This window comes from Pyricularia grisea (genome assembly GCF_004355905.1).
Source record: "Pyricularia grisea strain NI907 chromosome V map unlocalized Pyricularia_grisea_NI907_Scaffold_6, whole genome shotgun sequence".
Lineage (NCBI taxonomy): Eukaryota > Fungi > Ascomycota > Sordariomycetes > Magnaporthales > Pyriculariaceae > Pyricularia > Pyricularia grisea.
The window spans coordinates 3,066,388-3,085,845 of NW_022156719.1; the positions used below are offsets into that span (position 1 = coordinate 3,066,388).

Sequence of the window (19,458 nt, forward strand, 5' to 3'; positions counted from 1 at the left end):
TTTGCGGGGTATGGCCTTATAGCCAGCAGTGGATTTGAGTCCCACCGCTACCCAAATATAAACCATGATCATTACCGAATCCATCGATACTCTGTACTTTTGTACCTTCCATAAATGAATGAATGCATCCAAGTACGTACGCAGTAAAGGTCTCTCCCTACCATAAGCGAGTCATTACGTCGTGCCGCTCTCGAACATTCGCGCTTATCTTTTTACATATTAATTAATACAAGGTTTACCTCACTTTGTATTTTTTTTTCTTTTTCGGATTTGATTGATTCTTTATCCCTTTTCTTTTCTTCCATCTAATATTTTGGGCGCGAGAGAGGAACTCTTTTAATTAGACGGTCTCTGTCTAGACTGTCTTGGTACTGTATGACAGATTATCGTCCCTGTGTCCTCTCTTGTAACCAAGAACACACCTAGGTCTATAGATATCATGTTCGGCTTTGGCAGTAAGCGCAAGATTGAGGACGAATCGTCCCCAAGCAATGTGGCAGATCAACCAGCCAGCCAAGTTGACGATGCTGATCTCGACATAACGCAAAGCCAGCCCTTTTGGACTGCAATCTTGCCCGTGATTGCCTGTGGTGCTGGTCTTTTCTCAGATGGTGAGTATTGGTTTTGTCTGCAGTCGATTGAAGATAAGATCCATGTCTTGACATTGAAGCATGTACTTGTAGCTAACTAATTAATTACCTTCTCGCTGTCTGAAGGTTACATCAACAATGTGAGCACAGCCTGCAAACCACTCGAATTCAGTGTTCCTAAACATTCCAGAATTTGGAACCTAACGACTTCAACCCTAGGTCATCGGAAGCGTATCCACAGTCCTCGGAAGGGAGTATGGTTCTGTGTACACCAACTCGCAGGCCAAAAAGGTCGTCAGCGCCATTGCCTTTGCAGGGACTGTAAGTTAACACCCGTGTCCTCTGGTCCATCATTGCTAGCTCTCGAGTCCGTCTCAGCTGATTGATTTGTTTCATTCTCGTCGTCGTCTGCAGGTCGTTGGACAACTTGCCTTTGGATTTCTCTCTGATCGCTGGTCAAGAACAAACTCACTACTTATTTCAACCATCATCTTGATCATCTTTACGGCGCTCGCTGCAGGATCTTACTGGCATGGAGAAGCCACGGGAATGTTCACGATGCTGGCTATTTGGCGCTTCTTTGTCGGCATTGGCATTGGTGGCGAGGTAGGTCTGATCCCAAAACAATTAGCTTATCAATCCTACTGGGTATACTGAAATTCGGTGTTAGTATCCTGCGGGATCTGTAGGCTGCGCAGAGTCTACGGGTGAGCTTAAGGCTGGCACGCGCAACATGTTCTTCATCCTGTGAGTGGGCTTTCACGCACACCCCTGAACACACTACGAACGGGTAATCAACTAACATGAATGCGGACGTACAGCTTTACCAATAGCATGATAGACTGGGGATTCGTATTTGGCGCTTTTGTACCATGTGGGTACTACTTTTGGCACCTTAGAAATCCTATTTTGTCGTCTAGAAATCAAAGCTGACAGGAATAAACGGGTACAAGTCGTCGTTGCTGCTGCTGCCAAGAACGAGTACATGAGCACCATCTGGCGCACTAGCTTGGGCATTGGTGTCGTGTTTCCTCTGGTCCTTTTAGTCATGCGCTTCCGCTTGAAAGAACCGGTCGAATTCAGCAAGAACTCGTTCAGGCACACCAAGACACCGTATAGGCTGGTGCTCAGGTTTTACGGATGGAGGCTCTTGATCGTGAGCTTGATATGGTTCATCTACGATGTGAGTAAAAGTTTCACCGCATTGCGTACTAGATTCCGTCCCTGACACTGAGATTTATGCAACCCAGTTCCTTACCTACGCTTTTGGCATCTACTCGTCTACTATTCTGGCAAACATCTTCCCAGATGGACAGGCTTTGTAAGTTTCCTACAATCTTTTATGGGGTCTGCCTGGTAGAATCACAGATCGACATGGATCTGTTCTGCCTAGACTGTCTTCTGAACAAAAATGGACCACAGAACCCTGGCTGACTCGTTGTATCTACAGAACCATTGTGTTTGGCTGGAACACTGTCATCAACCTATTCTACATCCCGGTACGTTTACTCCTTTTGTATACGTTTATGTCCCAAAGTCGTCATTGACAGTGTGTCAAAACAGGGAACAATGCTTGGAGCACCTCTTAGCGACAAGATTGGGTATGTTGCCTTCCGCCCTCTGAAGCCATTTCATACAAGCGCAATGAAGCTGACACAAAACAACAAAGACCTCGATACGCTCTTGCCGCCGGCGTGAGTGCCCAGGCCGTCATTGGCTTTATCATGGCAGGCCTGTACCCGCAACTCGCACAGGCCTCCAATGTGGCCGCCTTTGCCGTGGTCTACGGCATCTTCCTGTCCATGGGTGAGCTGGGACCTGGAAACAACATTGGTCTCCTCGCCGCCAAGACGTGCGCAACTGGTGTTCGTGGACGTGAGTTATAGATAAAATCTCCTCCCCTCGCCAAGCTCACTCCTTTGAAGTCGCCTCCTGTCATGATTCTGACGACACAAACCGCATCCCAGAGTACTATGGCATCGCGGCAGCCATCGGCAAGATCGGCGCCTTCGTCGGGACCTACGTCTACCCCTACATCGAGGCGGCGGGCGGAGAAAGCGCTGTCGCCTCGGCCCAGTACCCCTTTTACGTTTCGTCATCGCTCTGCGTCGTCTCGGCCGCGCTAGCCATTTTTTGCCTGCCCCATATCGGCCAGGACACCATCACGCTCGAGGACAAGCGCTTCAGGGAATTCCTCGAGGCCAACGGCTACGACACGCGCCAGATGGGGCTCAACAAGGGCGAGAGCCTCGAGGACTCCGAGGCTGTCACTGCCGAGAAGGGTGGCGCTGCTGCGGCTACGGCGGAGGCGTGAATTGGCACTGGTAGAATCCCAAGAGAGTTAATTGGAGGAGAGTGAGTGTCACAGCAAGACGCACCCATCCACTACGAGCTAGCCCCTAACGCACACAGACAAGGGCATGAATCGGACGTGTTGACGAGTTTGGAAACCTTATTTATTTATACCATTCATAATTGAGAAGACATACATGGCCGTGATAAACCAAAGCCATGCACGCTTCTCCAATAAAGCCGCGGCTGTAGTAGTTTTGTTCCTGCCGCTAATATGCAAACCCCCTCGCAACTCACGAGAACAGCTCCTAGCTGCCCTGCAACAACTCTGGAGGCTGATATGGAAGTAAAACACCAGGCTGCGCGTCGTCCACCATTGGCGGCGTCTCGGTCCGCTGCGCCGACTGCCCAGCCACCTTGACAGGTCTAAACCCATGCTTGACCCCAAAGGCGTAGATCTTCTTAAGCTCCTCGTGCAGCCTGCCGCTTTCCAAGAGTTCCTTGTACTTCCAATATAGCAGCTGAGCAGTATTGGCGTCCTCGATACTGTCGTGCATGTGCCCCTGAATCTCGAGGTTGAGCACAGACTTGGCGAGAAAGGCCAGCGACAGTTTCCGCCGTTGCGCCTCAACCCAGAAAAGCTCTTGAGTGTCATGAACTTGTTCTCGTGGCACCTGCAGATTTATAACCCGGAAATCGGACCTGAGCTATAGAACAGCAATGCAGATTTACCAATTAGCATTTGACAAAAGCACGCGAGGGGACGATCACACATACGCCGTGGCCAACAAAGATGCAGCCCAAGTTCAACAACAGCCAGAGCTTCTTGAATGCAAGCTTGAGGGGTACAAGGTTGTGTTTCGATGTCTTTGGGTCCAGGTCGGTCTCTGTCAAGCCAGAGAATTCGGTAAAGTAATTAACTATTGGCTCCTTGATATTGATGTAATCGTCGATGAACGGCACGCCACGACGATCTCCGCTTGCGCGGACGACCGAAACTCTCCCTAGCGAGTGTATGCGTGGCCTGATCGTCTCCTTCTCGCCATCCGAGTTGACTGCATACTCGAAGTCCTTGGCGAGAACGAATTCGGCGTCGATTGCAATCACGGTTCCTGGTGTAGGTGCTTCCGTGTTTGGATCGAGAAGAGTATAGGACTTGTCTTCTGCTTCGGGCCTGTTGGGAGGTACGCTTAGCAAGTCGGTCAACACAACAAAGCATCCATCTTTTGGGAGAACTTACGATTGATCCTGATACAGAATTGACGTGTCAAGTCTTTGTAACCATGTGCTGTCGATGTGGTTGTTGGCTGCTTTCAACTGGAACATGACAACAAGAGGAGTCTTCCACGATGTGTTAAATGTCAGGGCTTCTCTGGCCGATATGGGCTTGACGTGGAAATCGTTAAAGAGATGCCATTGACTCTTTGCGGGCTTTTGGGGTTCAGAGTGCGCAGCTAAATAGAGAAGTTAGTCTCAAGAACTCACAAGATAGTATACACCTACGAAAGGGGCAAGACAACAATACTAACCATTGATAATTGCAACCGGATGCGGTTTAAAGGTCGGCCCTGGCTCAATGTTGACAACAAGACCCATCAGAGAGTACACGTAGAGCTTGTACTTTCCATTCTTGATGAGCCAGTCAAGCTCGGCGCCCTCGTAGCAGAATATATGTTCCTTGTCGATGATGAAGCCGACCTCCTCGGGCAACCAACCGGGGGTTGCCCATAGCTTCTTTTCCTCGACCGACGAGATGCAGGTGTTGGCAGCAAGCACCTGGGGTATGGATTTAATAATCTTGCGCATAGACAGCGGCTGGTAACCACGGCAAGTCGTACACCATCCCCGCGTCACCTGCTCTCTTTCTATGCTCTTCTTAAGGATTTGTGAGAAAGATGGCAGCTTCGCGGGCGCCATACGACTTCTTGCCGCGCCTTGTTGCGCCGCCAGATAGCTGTCCGTAATATCGATACCTTTGTTGCCATTGCTCGTGACTGGGGAGTATGCCAAGTCCTGGACGTAGTTTGTCTGCGGACGGGACGTCTCGCTCTTGCACTGGTCGCATCTGATCAAGCTTTGAGATGAGGTCGCTGTGGCGTTTTCCAGGTCGTTGTTTCCTGGTGAGGTCTTGCCATAGTCGCGAGACATGAAATCCAGTAGGAAGCGAAGAAGACCTTGTATCTTCATGGCCGAGGACGAGGCGATCCGATCACCATCAAGAAGATGAAGGTTTGCAGCTGCGGGATGTTGACTTAGCATTTTCAGCATGTTTGTTGCCTGGCATGATGCGCCTCTTGCCTTTTCCATCGAGTCGCAAAGATAACCAAGCTCGCATAGCAGACAGTGCTGATCAAGACAAGAGGTGGCGGCATGTTGCAGAGCCAAGTTGCGGAGGATAGGAGTGAATCGGAGAAGTTGTAAGAGGCTGTTAGCATAAGAATTGGTGATGTGGTTTTCCAGTCCTGAGTGGTGCGTCTTGTTGTAATATCTGGACCAAAACCTCATGTCAGTGGCTGAAAGTATGCATCTTTTCACGAAGACAACGAAATGCAATAAGACCTACCCAAAGTCAAAGTCGTCAACACCGAATTTGCTGAATTTGATTTCGAATAGGTGATACATGGTTGGTACCACAGACTTCAAGCTCTCAATGTCAGTCCTTATGGGGCTCGGAACAACATCCTCGGCAGTTTCAATATCGCTTGTGTCCATCGTGAGTCCCTTGAACCCGTCTCTGGCCTTTTCGCTGAGAAACTTGGGGGCCTGCAGGCTGCTCTGCGGCTTGTCGGCAGATCTAGTGTCGACAACCTGATTCCTGCGGGTACCGGGCACTGCTTTGCCATACAAACCAACATTGCCGTTGGGCAGCATAGCGTCGACGTAGGCTTGGTCAAACTGAGCTGGGGGCGCCCCTACATCGGAGGAAAGATCCGCGGGCCATGACGATAGCAATGCTTCCGAGTAGTGTGGCAGGCCAACCATGTTTACCGGGCTGCAGTTGTGTGTCAGTAGGTCATTTCAGACCGGCCAGCTGAGCCTCTGGCAATAATCATCCAACTTACAAGTCTTCGCTCCATGGTATCGACGCAAAGCTGGGCTGTTCAGTCTCAAATTCAACCGGAAGGCCTTGATCTACAAACGATACGGCCTTTGACGTCGGACCCCATACATGAATATAGCCCTCTGTATCTGTGAAGACCATTGCCTGGCCCGAGGGCGAAACATCGAAAAGGGCCAAGTGTGTATGGCCAAGAACCTGGCGAACGATGGGATTGTGGGGGTTGGCGATATCCACAACGTGCATCTGTCCGGTCTTTGACACTACGATACTGGTAGTCACCATCTTGGGGTGCATTCGTGCGTAGGTGACTAGAGGCGGGAAAGAGATAGGCGGGAAGGACCGCATGTTCTTTAGATCGAAGACGTTGACGTAAGGGTCAGCCATGTAGGTCCCCTGCTTGAGAGAGGCTCCACATGTCACGATGAAGTCGTGCTGCACGTCCATGTCGTTGAGTTGCGCAGAGCGCGTATTCCATGTGTTGATGACCTTCAATGTGATAGGATCAAGAATGTCGACGCAGCCGTTGCGGGATGCTGCACAGATATATTTGCTCTTCTTCATCAGGAAGTAGTGGTTTGGAGCAGGGACCTGCAAGAACCAGAGCGGCGCGAAATGGTGCATTAGTTAGAGATAAACCGGGGGGAAATAAAGGATGAACCCAGCCATGTTGCATACCTCCTTGGTTATCTGCTTCTTGTTAAGATCGATAACAAACATGGTGTCCTGGTCGCCGGCAACCAGTATCTCCGAAGTGCCCCGTGAAGTAAAAGTCATGCAGCGCAAATTCGTCATGTTTACATGTCTGAGCTCAACCCCGATGTCAGCCGTCGTCGCATGCATATCGCCGCCCAGAAAAAGGAACGGTGGGATAAAAGCCAAAAAGCGCAGCAAGCCAGACGAATGGCGGGGACACCATCATCCGTAAACCGGAGCCCTACCCAATGTTGGCAAGGCACATTCCTCCTCTCTGCGCCATGTGCACGTTATGCGACCCGAGACTGATTACACACGTCTCGTTGAATAGGAACTGATGAACGGGCCCCTGTTGCCGCGGGTGCGACAAGAAGGCGATGTGGCGCTGGAACTCCATGATTCCATTGTTTAGAAAGTAAACATAGGCCGCAACGCGACCCTGTAATATGACTGGTCAGCATACAAGCGCAGACCGGTGTGGAAAAAAAAAAGATATCGCATCCCCGATGGGACTTAGCCGGATGTTGTGTACCTGGTCCTTTCCAACCCATAGCAACTCTGATCGGGTATCGAAAGCGACGGCGGTCGGCGCCGAGTGATGCGCGCTGGGATTGGTGGGGTCGGGGCGGTAGCCAAGTTGTGTGTGGTATTGGGCAATCTGTCGCTCGAAGGAAAACCAAAATGTTTAGATAGAAAAGAAAGTCAGCCCTCTGTGGTCCTGGTCGCAGAATGGGGAGGTGTGGTTTGGAAGCGGAGTGACATGAGCAGCTAAACGTCACCCGTCGCGTGTCGACCAAAAACCTCCCCGACGTCGGGCAGACATGGGTTTTTTTACCTCGCCCCAATCGGCGTCCATATTGGTGAAAGTTCCTTGGGATTGTCCATGTATCGAAGCAGGTCGCGGGTGTCCTCTTTTTCTTGCTGGGAACGGTCAGCGGCCTTGTGCCGCCTTGGAGCAAAGAGTCCCGCCTGAGGAATGATAGTAGCGGTGGTGGTTTAAAGCCTTGTTGATGGATCAATGTTGAGAGAGTTGCCCAGCCTTGTTGCGGGCGTGTTTACCAGTCGCCAAGCCGAAACTCGGTCCAAGGGGGCCCTGGACTGTCTGCTTAGCTTCTGCCCGGAGCAAGTGATGAAATTGCGGGGCCGCGAGTAAGCGCAAGGTGGCAGGCAAATTCGGTCAAATTTTCTCATTCCCAAACCGTGGCCTCCTTACGCTCTTATACATAAAGTGCCTCCTTATGTAAATCAACCTTGATGGCAAATTTGTAACCCGATTTGCACATTCACCTGCATTGCTAGATTCTGACACATGCATGAGCATAAAAAGGTCTTTGATTCACTATATCATTCACCTGCATTCTTCAGGGTTCTTTGGCGACAAATTCGAAAATATGGAACCAATCTACCTTTTCGGTCTATATTTTTGAGGTATAGGTAATGATTTTATATAAATCACGGTCTCGTGTTCATGTTAGGACTTCCAAAAAGAGTATAAACATGATCTTCGGTCTCTTTACCCCCCAAACCTGATAAGCAAAAATAAAAACAAAGACTCGATCTGCCTAAACTCCAATCTCACACAGCAAGCAGAGACAACAAGACATACCAACCCAATAAATAACCATTGAAAATGCTGCAACGAAGCCACATCACAAACAAAGACCAGGCTCTCGCGGGTTTACTTTGTTATCCAGCCCAAATAATCGGCAACGATCAGGGTGACCATCCTGTATCCAGGGAATTAGCTTCGAGTTCTCAACCATGCTGGGAACAGTCAAGAGGGCCTAGAATAAATCCAAACTTACGCATGTGGGGCAATGCGAACATAGTAGGTCCAGAAACCACGGTAGAATCTCAACGGGCCCTCCTGCTTGGCCACCTGGCCGAAGCAGTCAATCATGTTCTTATACGGAAGTTTTCCGTCGGGGCCGCGCTGTTGTTTCTGCAGTCTTGTCTTGACAAAGTCGAAGGGCAACGAGAAGAAAGAGGCAAAGAATCCGGCAACCGCACTGGCAGTGAGGGTCTGCACACGGGGGTTCAACTCGGTCCTGCTCTTGAGTTGCGCCTTGGCTTCACTGAAAAAGGCGAGCTGTCCAAAGTTGAGAGCCATGGCTCGCACCACCGTTGGCGTTGCGCCCGACCAGAGTGCTGCGATCCCCTCATTCTTTGTGATGCGCGCCAGTGCATCTATTACTGACTTGTAGTTTTGCCTCGCCTCCTTGGGCTTAAGTCCGTCGCTCTGCATGCGGATAAGGGCAAGGTCTGCCGGATTGCCAATCATAGCCGCGAGACCACCTGCCGAGAGGCCTGCTGCAGCTCGCTCCTTGAAGCCAATCGCCGATCCACTTTCCTTTGCCCTTGCGGTAAGCGTGCCCATAAATGTGTCAAAGAAACCCAGGCGCGCCGTTGTGTATACGGCTTGCCTAAGGAGACCGGCCGAGAGTCCTGTGTAGAGGTCCAAAGCCCTGCCACTGGCGAGAATGTCGCGCGTAACGGAGAGCGGTGTTGGCTTGACGCCGCCAGCTATGCCTTCGCCGGCAAGTTGGAGTCGGACTTTGATCATGTCGCTAAGCAGGCGCATTGCAGAATTTCGGCTACTTGTCAGCAACTGGATGAACGCCGCAACGCACCCAGCAGTCGTCAACAGGTTGCAACTTACACAGGCTGGATGACTGTGGTGGCAACCATGCCGGCGGCACCACCATTCAGGAATGGTAATGCGGCGCGCATAAAAGGCGTATGCAGGAAGTCATTGGCAACCGCTGCGGTCTCGCCTCCAGATCCCTTTCCTGCGCCACCCATAACTTCTGATGTTCTGGATCGAACTGCTTCAGCCGCCTGTTTGATACTATTTGACATGATGTCTAGGAAGTCGAAGACTGAGAAATGGTGGATCGAGAGTTTATGAGCGATTCAAGAAAGAAATGTAAGTGCTAACCACTGAGCGGGCAGAAGCGAAAGGAACCAGGTGTCTCGTCAACAATGGGACCAGCTCCTATTATGCGAGGCGGGCTTCTTCTTAAGGGTTGAGGAAGCACAGTTAACGTTGGGAACGGAGATTGCAAGCAGGGATCTAGTGAGAATTGACACCGGGGAGTTAGTATCAACATTCCCAAAGCGTCGGCTCCACGGGAGCGCCAGTAGTAGACCGGTAGCGGCGTATTATGTCCCATTGCATATTTCCCAGATATGAACAGTACGGACTCTGCAGTGACTCTGCATTGGCTTATTGTGACAGGCCAGGGTGAGCTTCGTTGCAAGCTTAGTGCTATACATGGTGTTGAACCGCGGGATCATCAGCCAAGGCCGTTGGGCCGCCCAGAGGTGTAAGTCGGCTCGGCAATTTACGGGAGCTAATCTGGGCGGTCCAACGGATGTCCAGTCCTTGGCGGTAAGTGTGCGACTGTTTTAGTCGGACGCCTCGGGAAGCTGGCTTCCTAACGAAACTCTGCAGCGCCTGAAGTCCGCTCCCAATGCTACACCGACTTTCCGAGACCAATCAACTGGGTTTTAATTGGATTGAAAGGTATTTTCGAAATAGATAGTAAGGCGGTCTTTTTGTTTGCAGGCTGGGGGATTCCTTGTGAGGTTGTCACGAAACGGGGGGGAGCGCGGGTCGTTTCGGGTTGGTTGGAGAAGCGGGGGGAGAGGATGGTCTTTGGAGCAGCGGGACAAGGGTGCCAACGTCAACGGGTCATGCCCACTTACACTTGGAGAGGAAACAGCTTGGTTTTTATGCCTTCTTTGTGTAGTAGCGCAGCGAATAGATAGCCGCAACGGCAATGACGAGGGAACTGTGACTCTTGGAGGTTTGAAGGTTTCAATGGTTTCTTAAAGAGAAAAGAAGAGATTGACGGGAATAAGATACGGAGGTAGTAGTGAATGATAGAAATACGAGGGGGGGCGCGGAGTTTTGCGAAACCCTATTTTGCTTTGCTTTGTTGCTTCTTTCTGAATTGTTGGGCGGAAGGAAGAATGGATGATGGTCGCGTGAGGGGTGGACGGTCGCCTTGAATGGTAAAAAAAAAAAAAAAATATTAGTTCGTCCCGAGTGTCTGGCGAGTGCGACTGTTGTTTTGTCCTACATACTGTAGGTATCTAATTGACCAACAGAGAAAACAAAACCTCTTTGTTGGAGGCGTTAGACTGTTGGTGCAGCGATCTTATCCAAAGGAACAAAATCAATGCCAAAAGAAAGAAGCTCTATCAAGCAAAGCAATATCTCGATGCAGGCTTGCAGGGTCTTAGGAGGTGATGGTACTGGATATGTGGTAGACAAAGAAAAGAAGCCAAATTGAGTCCATTCCTCGGCTGGCGATCTTGTGGCGCGGGGAGGCTGGTACTATTTATCGAAAGAAAGTACCTACCTATTCCCTGCTGTACACGGGTACAGTACAGCAGCACTGCAGGTACGTATCTGTGAAATCAAGCCATATGAACAGTTTCACTCAATCTAGCCGCCGGTTGCAGCATCTCCTCACTTCAGTTCCACCCGGAGCTACTTGTTGTATGTACATTACAGCTGGTCAACCAGCTCGGCTGAAACGGTTGGCTGGGAACACCGCTGCGGGCATCCGGAGGTTTTGGTGGTGTGATAGGCTGCTCTCTCATAGGTGCATCTCATGAGGGGAAGATGCCCGTCAAGCATGAACTTCCCGGGATACTCCAGATATGCGTGTACTACGGTAGTCAGGACCAGATATTGGTGACACGCCAAGATTCACCACTGAGTACGGATGAAGAAGCGACGTAAGTGTGCAGATACCTACCTACCTAGTTAGCTTCCATAGATACCTTCAGTACATGGGTTCGTCGCGTGCCCAAGCTTGCGAGCCTATCTTTCATGTCTGGTTCTACAGTATCTAGTAGTGGAGCTGGAAGGCTGGGCAGCTAGGTAGCTAGCAAGTCTTATCTTTTGAAGAATCAAAATGCAGGCAGGGTTCAATTGAACAAGCAAGCAGAGACACCACCGTGTGTTGAATGGATTGGCTTGGCTTGTTTCCTTTTTTCCCTGGCAACTGTACTCCGTACGTGCGGTTTTAGGCTGGTTTGCTTTTGGTCTCAACAACGAACCCTGACCAACCCGAAAATCTCGGAGACTAACCTTACGTCACGGGTAGGAACGGGTAGCAAGCATAAGAAGGGTCTTGGCTCCTGTCCAAGCCATATAACTGGTACCAAATCGAGATTAATTTCTGTACTTGCTGGCAGACTTCGTCAGTGACCATTCCTTTTTCTTTTATCTTTTTATCAAAGCCTCAAACCGAACCTCGGCATCACAAAAACTTACCGGCAGTGTTCAATGAAGTACTCTCCAATACATTTAACCTCCGCAAGCTCTGGTACCTATCACTGCGACACGAGACGTTCCGACCAAGTTGGAGATGCGGGGTAATGTGCTGCTATCCTTGCCAGACAAGGATGGTTCAACTGCAAACCGATAGAGCTGCTGTTGTCATTGCCCCTCCCCCGCAAAATACAACCTTGGCAAAGCTGTACCGCCTTCAGCATCATCTGGTGATGCGTGATCTCGCATGACCCAGGCTAAGAGCTTTTTGACGTATACGGAAGTTCACGTCTCCTTGTCCTCCGAGATCTTCCGACAGGGAAATGGTGACCCTGCTGGCACATCCGGCGTAACAGTCCTCAATCTTCCTATCACTCATCCTCTTTGTCCTCCCCTTCGTCTGCTCCTCATCGAGTAGTCAAGTAACTTTCCAACCTGCCACACCAATCCCATCTTTATTGCAAGTGGGGAATTAATACATTCGCCCCTCCTTTTTACAGGCACGGCATCTTTGTCATCACGGAAGGTAAGCAGTATTAGCCGGCGTGATATACGATTCTTCATTTCGATCACAATATCGTTGATAGGTGTCTTTCCGGTACGCGGTTTCGTGCAACTTAATAGCAGGCTGTCGATGCAGAGATCGGGAAGTTGGAATGCATGCACCAGTCTCTTAAGGGTGCTAAAGCTGAGCACTTACACAAGCGACCTGGGAGGCTTGTAAAAATGACCTCAGGGGCTGGACCGGGGCTTTTTCGGGCACCCTTTCCAGTTGCAGTCTTGCCTAGTTTCGAGGACATAATTCAGTCCTAATAAACTCCAACTTTGATCCCTTTCCGTCCAGTTCATGCTGGACGATATCAAATGTTGTGGACCATGCCGTTGACGCAAGCTGAACAGGAGCACTGAATATTACCCAGTCTCCATGTGTCTCACTGGCCTGGAGAGCCAGTCTTTCAAGCACCATCCCTCTGACGACGACACCCTGTCGACTTTGGAACCGGACCACGTCTACTGACAGTGACACATCTGCCTTTTCCTTGCGGACCGCTGCCGTGATGGTAGCGCTTCTGAAGCCGCCTGAGCTCGTGCGAGAGACACACGAGGCAGCACCCTGGTAAACTACCGAGTCGTCTAGCAGGAATCCTTTCCCGCCATTGCTGTGGACTTCAACTGTGCCGTCGGCTTCCATGACGTGAATATCAAATTTTCCGATGCCTCTCTCCCCGTCGAGAGTGCTGCGGTACTCGTACCAAGCAAACGTCTCACCGTAAAGACCAGTCGCATTTCCCGTGTAGGCGGCCTCTAGACTCGGGAGGGTTTCACCATGTCGGTCGGTGAGAGCGAGAGTCACGGCCAAGCTATTCTCATCTCTCCCGTCTGTCGTCCTTACCCGGATGCGACCTGCAAATTGCAAATTTCCATCGTTGTCCACCGAGAGATCGATGATGTACGGTTTCACGTCGACAGCTTCGATGGGTTCTGACAGCTCCACACCCGCAGGCACCGTATCAATCATCTTGCGAAAGACATTTGCGCAGACCTCGTCAAAGGTACTTTGCTGAGACGCCAGTTCACTGATCGTCTTGTTCCCGTCAGAACCAAAGATGCGCTTGTCCGAGTTGAGCGTATCGTTCCGCCCGATGACGAGAGGATTCATCGTCACTCCCTGGACGTACTCTGTCGCAATCCGATTGTCGAAGCTGTGCGGCGTCCTGTCGAACGTCTCGACCGTATCGTTCCAGATGCTGCTGTCGCCGGGCACGATCTGTGGGTGATTGTTACTGTGCACGCCGCCAAGGGTATGTCCGCACGCCACGAGCTGGATCATCTCCTTTTCGGAGAGTCCAGCCTTTCGGAATTGGACAGCAGTCTCATCCAGAGGCGTGAACGCCTCAGGAACACCAGTCGGTCCTGCCTCGGAGGCATCGATCCTGCCAGCGCGGAATGGAATCCTGGGGATGATTGGGCCCCCGCAGGCGCTGTGCGAGACTACAACGCTCATCGCTAGGAGGTCTGCGGCGGAGGCGCGTCGGGAGTAGAGGCTTGAGAAGAAACTGAAGGTGTTGTTGAATGCCAGGCCAGAGTTTGCAGGACGGTCGAGCTCGAACCAGATTGACCCATCAAGGCCACCGGTAGAAGGACCTTCATTGTCTGCAGAATGGGTGATCATGTCGTGAAAGGCAGTGCGGATCCATTCGGCGGCATTTTGGCGTCCTTTGACATTGCCGCCCTGAAGGCAGGGTGTTACACCTGAGAAAGGTATCAGTAAACAGAGCCACCAAGGCTTGGTAGTATTGTAGGCTATGGCCATGTTACCTGCTGCAAAGTTGTGGGCATAAAGACCGGATTGCAGGGACAGGATATCTTCCAGCTCATCGTGAGGGGAAGGCCAGGTGTATTCGGCGCTGACCTGGCTGAGCCAAGCACCTGTCACACACAGTAGCACTGGTCTCATCGTCGCTGTCCTTTGCCGTTGAATGGCGCAATGACAGGACTACCAGGGTTCAAGGTCTTCGGGAAATGTTTTCTTCATATTTAAACATGCGTTCTTTACCCCTGGATATCGGGCAGAACCCTCGGTCTTGGCCGAGTCTCCATGCGGAGCTGCTTGTGATTGTGGAGTGCGGCCCGCTACCAATATTAAAGATCTGCTTCTTGGCGTCGCTTGTGAATATATCACAGCAGCGACGTGCAGCTTATCAGATGATCTGATAATTGCAGGGGTTGACGGACTGCCTATTCCGTATTATTGTGCTCCACCAGTGTGGATTTTATGAGTCAAAGGACCGGTTGTCGAACTTTTGACTTTTGACAAGATCCTGCAGCCACGAGCTTGTCAGTTTGAGATGTGCATGAGAGAGGGTGGTTTAACATTGTGAGCAGGGCTTGGGGCGAATTTCGATGCTCATGATCAGGTGGTGAAACACGAAACGGCTGGAGTGGCTGAATTCTTTGCATTCGAAATATATACTCTGAATGTTGGTGTCCCAGTTTGAAGCATGCGTCTACGGTGAGTTAACGATGAGATGCCATATAAGAAACATCTAGAAAAAAAAGGGGCTTAGCAACGCGAATAAGACCAACTCTTTCCGCAGACAAAAAAAAAAAAAAGTAAAGCGATTGCGCACAATCAATACCCAGTTGAAGGGAATGTTCCCAGTCGACCTCCATCAATCAATGTAATGTTTCCGTTCAAATACGCACCAGCCCTCGAGGCCAGGTATAATATCGTGCCACCCATCTCGTCACTGTTGCCCATGCGACCAAGGGGTACGTTTTCGCGCCCAACCGGAAGTGGCTTGCTCTCATCCCATGTTGAATCGCCTTGCTTAGCGACTTGAACCCAATGTGTCGACATTTCACTAGGGAATAATCCAGGTGCAATACAGTTGACCCTAACATCTCAACGTCAGTTTCTTGGACTAGGTGATTAAAGATTTGAATTGACTTAAGTGATATGACATACCGAATGTTCCATTGCGGGAGAGCAACTGCGAGCTGCTTCACCAGATGAGTGACAGCTGCTTTTGACTGTCCATACGCCCAGCCGCCCGGAGCCTTTCGGTTAAAGGCAGCCACGGAGCTCGTCACGACGACCTGTGATGTCTGCGCGATGTTTCCCCTTTTATTGCCCGAGTCAAGGAGTAACAGGAAAGCCATTGTTGTAAACCACACGCTCGTGACGTTGACATTGAACGTCTGGTTCCAGTCAGCCGGGTCTGCTGAGAGTTGCTGATTCCTCCACTGTTCAATGGTCGTATGCGCTGTGATCTGCGGCTCCGATGGAGGACCTCCGATGCCAGAGTTGCAAATCAGGAGGTTCAGGTGGCCAGTGTCCCTCTCAACAGCCTTGACAGCTTCGGCGAGGGAGGCCTTGGAAGTCACGTCGGCCGTTATCGGCACCACCACTCCGGGACGATTGATGGATGCTACCGCCTCGTTGAGAACTTCAGTCCGACGGCCGAGGATGTAGACGCGGTGTGCTCCGGCTTGCGCAAGAGCCTTGGCCATCATAAGACCAATGCCTGTACCGCCACCAGTTATAAGAGCGACCATACCGGTGGCGGAGAATATGCTGGCATCCACGCTTGAGGCATGATTATGTGCTGCGCTAGTTGCGGCGGACATTGTTGTTCAAGGTGGTAACTCGGAGAAGTAATCAAATAACAATCCCAAATGTGACTTTGCTCTAGTAACAACGATTCAAGAGCCTAATGATATCGCTGGACTTTAGTGAAGCTGAATGGAATCACTGGTGATTGAGTTGTTTATAATGTCTTTTGTTGTCAGACGTTTGCAACTCATATGTGAGTCATATAGTATGGTGTTGTGTATGGCCAATGGAAGAAATTAAGCGTGACCAACGGAGAATCGCCTGAGCATCTAGAAGGGTTCGACTTGCGACGTTATCCATAATCAGACAGACCCATTTCGCAGAATGTCGCGGATGATACCATCATGACCCCGCACAAGATACCTACGAAGTACCTAGTGAAGAGCTTGGATCCTTGATAGGCGGCACTAACTCCCTAGGGAGTATCTGCCAAGCTGCCTAGGTACCCAAGCTCTAGGCAAGCATGAAGCCTAGCCCGGTAATAAACCCCAACTGGGCTTTGAACTCGTTGCTGAGCACACCTACCTGACTGGGTAGTTGCCGGGGATTCATCCAGCATATTCTGTGGGGGAGGTCCCCATTATTTTCCGTCAGCAATCGGAATTGGCGGCCTCGTTGTTTGGTCGCGCTCGATCTGTCTCGGCTCGACAGATGCGCCCAGACATTTTAATAGGCTACCTCACACCGAGCATATGGGGAGTGATGAATTGAAAAGAGGATGACTTTGCGGCTAAGAAATAAATGCATGCAATATCTACTCAGCCCCTTTACTTGATTGAATCAAGTGTGTGGAACCTACGGATATTAGACACATCGATCGGCATTCGGGCTACAAACAGACCGCGAGCGATGGAGGTAAGATGGCAGGAACCGATGGCCATGCTGTACAACGATCCACCTGGATCGTGACCCCACAAAGGCGCACCATGTACAGAGTTAGCTCTCACCTATAAATGCTCGGTCTCCATTGATGGCGTCACGACTGGTTCCCAGTGAAATATCGTTGTCAACTTTATCAGACGAAGTTTTTCTATAATAAACACAACTCCCAGTCCGTCAAGCCAAGACGGTTGGGTTGTTTCGGGGGGTAGCTACACTCGCCACAATGGCGTCCCTACTACATGCCCTGCTTCGAATGACAAACTTCAAGAACCCATTCTTGAGGACATTCGTGCCGGCGGTCGGGCTGATTTACGGCTTGCAAATCGGTGTTGCTATTCCTAGCATTATTGCTCAATCTGAGCGTTTCTACGAGTACGTGGAAGCCCGCTGCGACCCAATACATACTCTATACTAACGGAATTACTCCTCATCAGTGTCTCCGGATCTCTCACCTATCTGGCTGCAACGGGACTGAGCTTGTATCTGCCAGCCATCCGCGCCCGCGCTGCCGCTGCGAATGCCGGTCTGCCAATTCCGCCGCTTCCGAGCCTGCTGGCTCCGTTCTCCAACCCCTCGGCGACCCTCAACTGGCGCCAGGTCATCCTCAGCGCCGCCGTCAGTGTCTGGGCGACGCGGTTGGGTTCGTACTTGTTTGAGCGGGTTCTCACGGAAGGCAAGGACTCGCGCTTTGACGAGATCAAGAAGTCGCCTCCTAGGTTCCTGACCGCGTGGATCGCCCAGGGAACATGGGTCACTCTCTGCACGCTGCCGGTCCTCGCCATCAACTCGGTCCCATCTGCCGCGCTCCGTGCCGTCCCTGGCAGTGTGCGTATCACCGATGCGATTGGCCTTTCGCTCTTCCTGCTCGGATTCGGTTTTGAGGTCGTTGCCGACAGGCAAAAGGCCAAGTGGGCCAGTGAGAAGAGGGCCAAGCTTCACGACGAGCAGTTTATGACCCGTGGTCTGTGGACTGTGAGGTAAGTTTTAAGCTTTTCATTCAGACTTTTTTTTTGTCAATACATTGAAAATTCCCACTAACGCATGCCAATAGCCAATACCCTAACTATTTTGGAGAGATCAGTCTCTGGACCGGTATCGCGACCGTTGCTGCTGGAGCTCTGCGAACTCAGCCTATCCAGTCCGCGATAGGGTTGGGCGGAGGCGTGGGAGGTATGACTGCAGCTGCGGCAATGTCATACATCAGCCCTCTCTTCGCCTACTTACTGCTGACCAAGGTATCGGGAATCCCGCTGAGTGAGAAGAAGTATGACAAGAAGTTTGGTGACAGGAAGGACTACCAAGAGTGGAAGAAGAACACGCCCAGGCTGATCCCCAAGCTGCTGTAATTAATGCTACCCGCAAAATAAGCCATGCCTATCATAGTATAGAGAAGACGACCGAAAAAAAAAAAGAAAAGAAAACAACAACCCTGTAAAAATGTGAACAAAAAAGGTCTTTCCAATTAACTCCATTTCGCCCCTTTCATCACTTCCAGTCGCTATCGATACCCAATTGCAACATAAATCACATTGCAGAGCAGTGTTAGACTCCCCAACGCCATCGTCGACTAGAGGCTTCAAGCCCTCTTCTTCAACATGATCTTGATAAACTCGTCCTCGTTGATGCCTCCCTTGCCCTCGGAATCGAATTCCCTAATCATGGACTGCAGCTCCTGCTCCTCGATGGCCTGTCCTAGGTCGTCCATGACTCGGCGCAGGTCCTCGACCGTGATGATGCCCCGGCCCTCCACGTCAAAGAGCTTGAAGGCGCGCCTGCACTCCTCCACGGGATCCCTGTTGGCGACGAGGGTGCCCGCTATGGCCTGCCAGATGGGCAGGGTGAACTCGCGAAAAACGGGCCCGCACTCCCTCTTCGGGTCCCAGTTCAATGGCTGCACGGCGTACTTTTGGAGGTGGCTGAAGGTCTCGGCCTTGGGGAGCTCGAAGCCGAGGGCTCGCAGGGCGAAGCGGAACTCGTGGTAGTCGATCCGGCCGTCTTTGTCTGCGTCAAAGACTCCAAACTGTAGCAATTCGCAAGAATAAACGTTAGCAAGAGCCCAAAAGGACAGAAAAAGAAGAATAAAAAGACAGAAAACTTTTTGTGATTGGAGTCAGCGGGGAGAGGGGCAGAATAAGAACACTCTTGGACGTACCGCATCGTTAATCTGACCCTTCAAATCTTCAGACAGCTTCATAAACTCCTCGCGCGACGGCGCTAGAGGCGCGGAAGAAGCTGCACCCCTGGAGGCCATCATTTGATATGCTGTCCTGGAAGCAGGACTTGGGATGGAGCGATAGGGTGAAGGCGGCTGTTGAATGTGACGTAGGTAGGGATCGGTCTGTCCCTCAACAGACGAGCTAAAACGCGACATTGGAACCGCGACTTGGAAAATTGTACTGTTTGAGATACTGTATAGCGTACTGTCGTACCGTTGGGTGGATTTCTCGATTTCTTGAAGGAGCTGGTCCCACTTTTTTTCATGCAAGTATTCAAAATTTCTTAAGGCGTCTCGTGCAATTCGCTGCGACTGAATGAT

At 50.9% G+C, this 19,458-nt stretch overlaps 6 protein-coding genes across 6 annotated transcripts; 2 read left to right on the forward strand and 4 right to left on the reverse strand.

Moving 5' to 3' along the window:
* The first annotated feature begins 191 nt into the window (after positions 1-191).
* On the forward strand, positions 192-3,042 carry PgNI_08888 (uncharacterized protein). The gene is made up of 12 exons (XM_031128878.1): positions 192-611; positions 717-730; positions 810-911; positions 1,005-1,196; positions 1,261-1,337; positions 1,412-1,464; positions 1,544-1,773; positions 1,841-1,911; positions 2,041-2,089; positions 2,154-2,191; positions 2,260-2,465; positions 2,558-3,042. The coding sequence occupies exons 1-12, from the start codon at positions 440-442 to the stop codon at positions 2,902-2,904; spliced, it is 1,551 nt and encodes a 516-aa protein (XP_030979413.1). The 5' UTR covers positions 192-439; the 3' UTR covers positions 2,905-3,042.
* On the reverse strand, positions 3,034-7,785 carry PgNI_08889 (uncharacterized protein). The gene is made up of 9 exons (XM_031128879.1): positions 7,472-7,785; positions 7,169-7,294; positions 6,619-7,075; positions 5,945-6,531; positions 5,446-5,874; positions 4,412-5,370; positions 4,123-4,336; positions 3,660-4,056; positions 3,034-3,589 (listed from the first exon to the last, which is right to left on the reverse strand). The coding sequence occupies exons 1-3, from the start codon at positions 7,490-7,492 to the stop codon at positions 6,878-6,880; spliced, it is 345 nt and encodes a 114-aa protein (XP_030979090.1). The 5' UTR covers positions 7,493-7,785; the 3' UTR covers positions 3,034-3,589; positions 3,660-4,056; positions 4,123-4,336; positions 4,412-5,370; positions 5,446-5,874; positions 5,945-6,531; positions 6,619-6,877.
* A 221-nt stretch (positions 7,786-8,006) lies between these two features.
* Positions 8,007-10,925, reverse strand: PgNI_08890 (uncharacterized protein). Its single transcript, XM_031128880.1, has 4 exons — positions 10,726-10,925; positions 9,296-10,645; positions 8,442-9,203; positions 8,007-8,363 (listed from the first exon to the last, which is right to left on the reverse strand). The coding sequence occupies exons 2-4, from the start codon at positions 9,493-9,495 to the stop codon at positions 8,315-8,317; spliced, it is 1,011 nt and encodes a 336-aa protein (XP_030978842.1). The 5' UTR covers positions 9,496-10,645; positions 10,726-10,925; the 3' UTR covers positions 8,007-8,314.
* A 1,782-nt stretch (positions 10,926-12,707) lies between these two features.
* Positions 12,708-16,316, reverse strand: PgNI_08891 (uncharacterized protein; the record flags this gene model as incomplete). Its single annotated transcript, XM_031128881.1, has 4 exons — positions 15,393-16,316; positions 15,131-15,321; positions 14,243-14,353; positions 12,708-14,176 (listed from the first exon to the last, which is right to left on the reverse strand). The coding sequence occupies exons 1-4, from the start codon at positions 16,052-16,054 to the stop codon at positions 12,708-12,710; spliced, it is 2,433 nt and encodes an 810-aa protein (XP_030978843.1). The 5' UTR covers positions 16,055-16,316.
* An 829-nt stretch (positions 16,317-17,145) lies between these two features.
* Positions 17,146-18,268, forward strand: PgNI_08892 (uncharacterized protein; the record flags this gene model as incomplete). The annotated part of the gene is made up of 3 exons (XM_031128882.1): positions 17,146-17,294; positions 17,357-17,899; positions 17,974-18,268. 3 exons carry the CDS (start codon positions 17,146-17,148, stop codon positions 18,266-18,268), a joined length of 987 nt encoding a protein of 328 aa, XP_030978844.1.
* A 230-nt stretch (positions 18,269-18,498) lies between these two features.
* On the reverse strand, positions 18,499-19,293 carry PgNI_08893 (uncharacterized protein; the record flags this gene model as incomplete). The annotated part of the gene is made up of 2 exons (XM_031128883.1): positions 18,499-18,942; positions 19,075-19,293. 2 exons carry the CDS (start codon positions 19,291-19,293, stop codon positions 18,499-18,501), a joined length of 663 nt encoding a protein of 220 aa, XP_030978845.1.
* Positions 19,294-19,458: the final 165 nt, after the last annotated feature.

Coding starts and splice junctions, on each gene's coding strand:
- PgNI_08888 (XM_031128878.1), top strand. CDS start 440: ATGTTCGGCTTTGGCAGTAAGCGCAAGATTGAGGACGAATCGTCCCCA. Junction 912..1,004: donor CCATTGCCTTTGCAGGGACT/GTAAGTTAACAC, acceptor CGTCGTCTGCAG/GTCGTTGGACAACTTGCCTT. Junction 1,338..1,411: donor CGCAACATGTTCTTCATCCT/GTGAGTGGGCTT, acceptor GCGGACGTACAG/CTTTACCAATAGCATGATAG.
- PgNI_08889 (XM_031128879.1), bottom strand. CDS start 7,492: ATGGACGCCGATTGGGGCGAG. Junction 7,295..7,471: donor TGGACGCCGATTGGGGCGAG/GTAAAAAAACCC, acceptor TTCGAGCGACAG/ATTGCCCAATACCACACACA. Junction 7,076..7,168: donor TATGGGTTGGAAAGGACCAG/GTACACAACATC, acceptor GTCATATTACAG/GGTCGCGTTGCGGCCTATGT.
- PgNI_08890 (XM_031128880.1), bottom strand. CDS start 9,495: ATGTCAAATAGTATCAAACAGGCGGCTGAAGCAGTTCGATCCAGAACA. Junction 9,204..9,295: donor ACCACAGTCATCCAGCCTGT/GTAAGTTGCAAC, acceptor GCGCCTGCTTAG/CGACATGATCAAAGTCCGAC. Junction 8,364..8,441: donor GTTCGCATTGCCCCACATGC/GTAAGTTTGGAT, acceptor CCCTGGATACAG/GATGGTCACCCTGATCGTTG.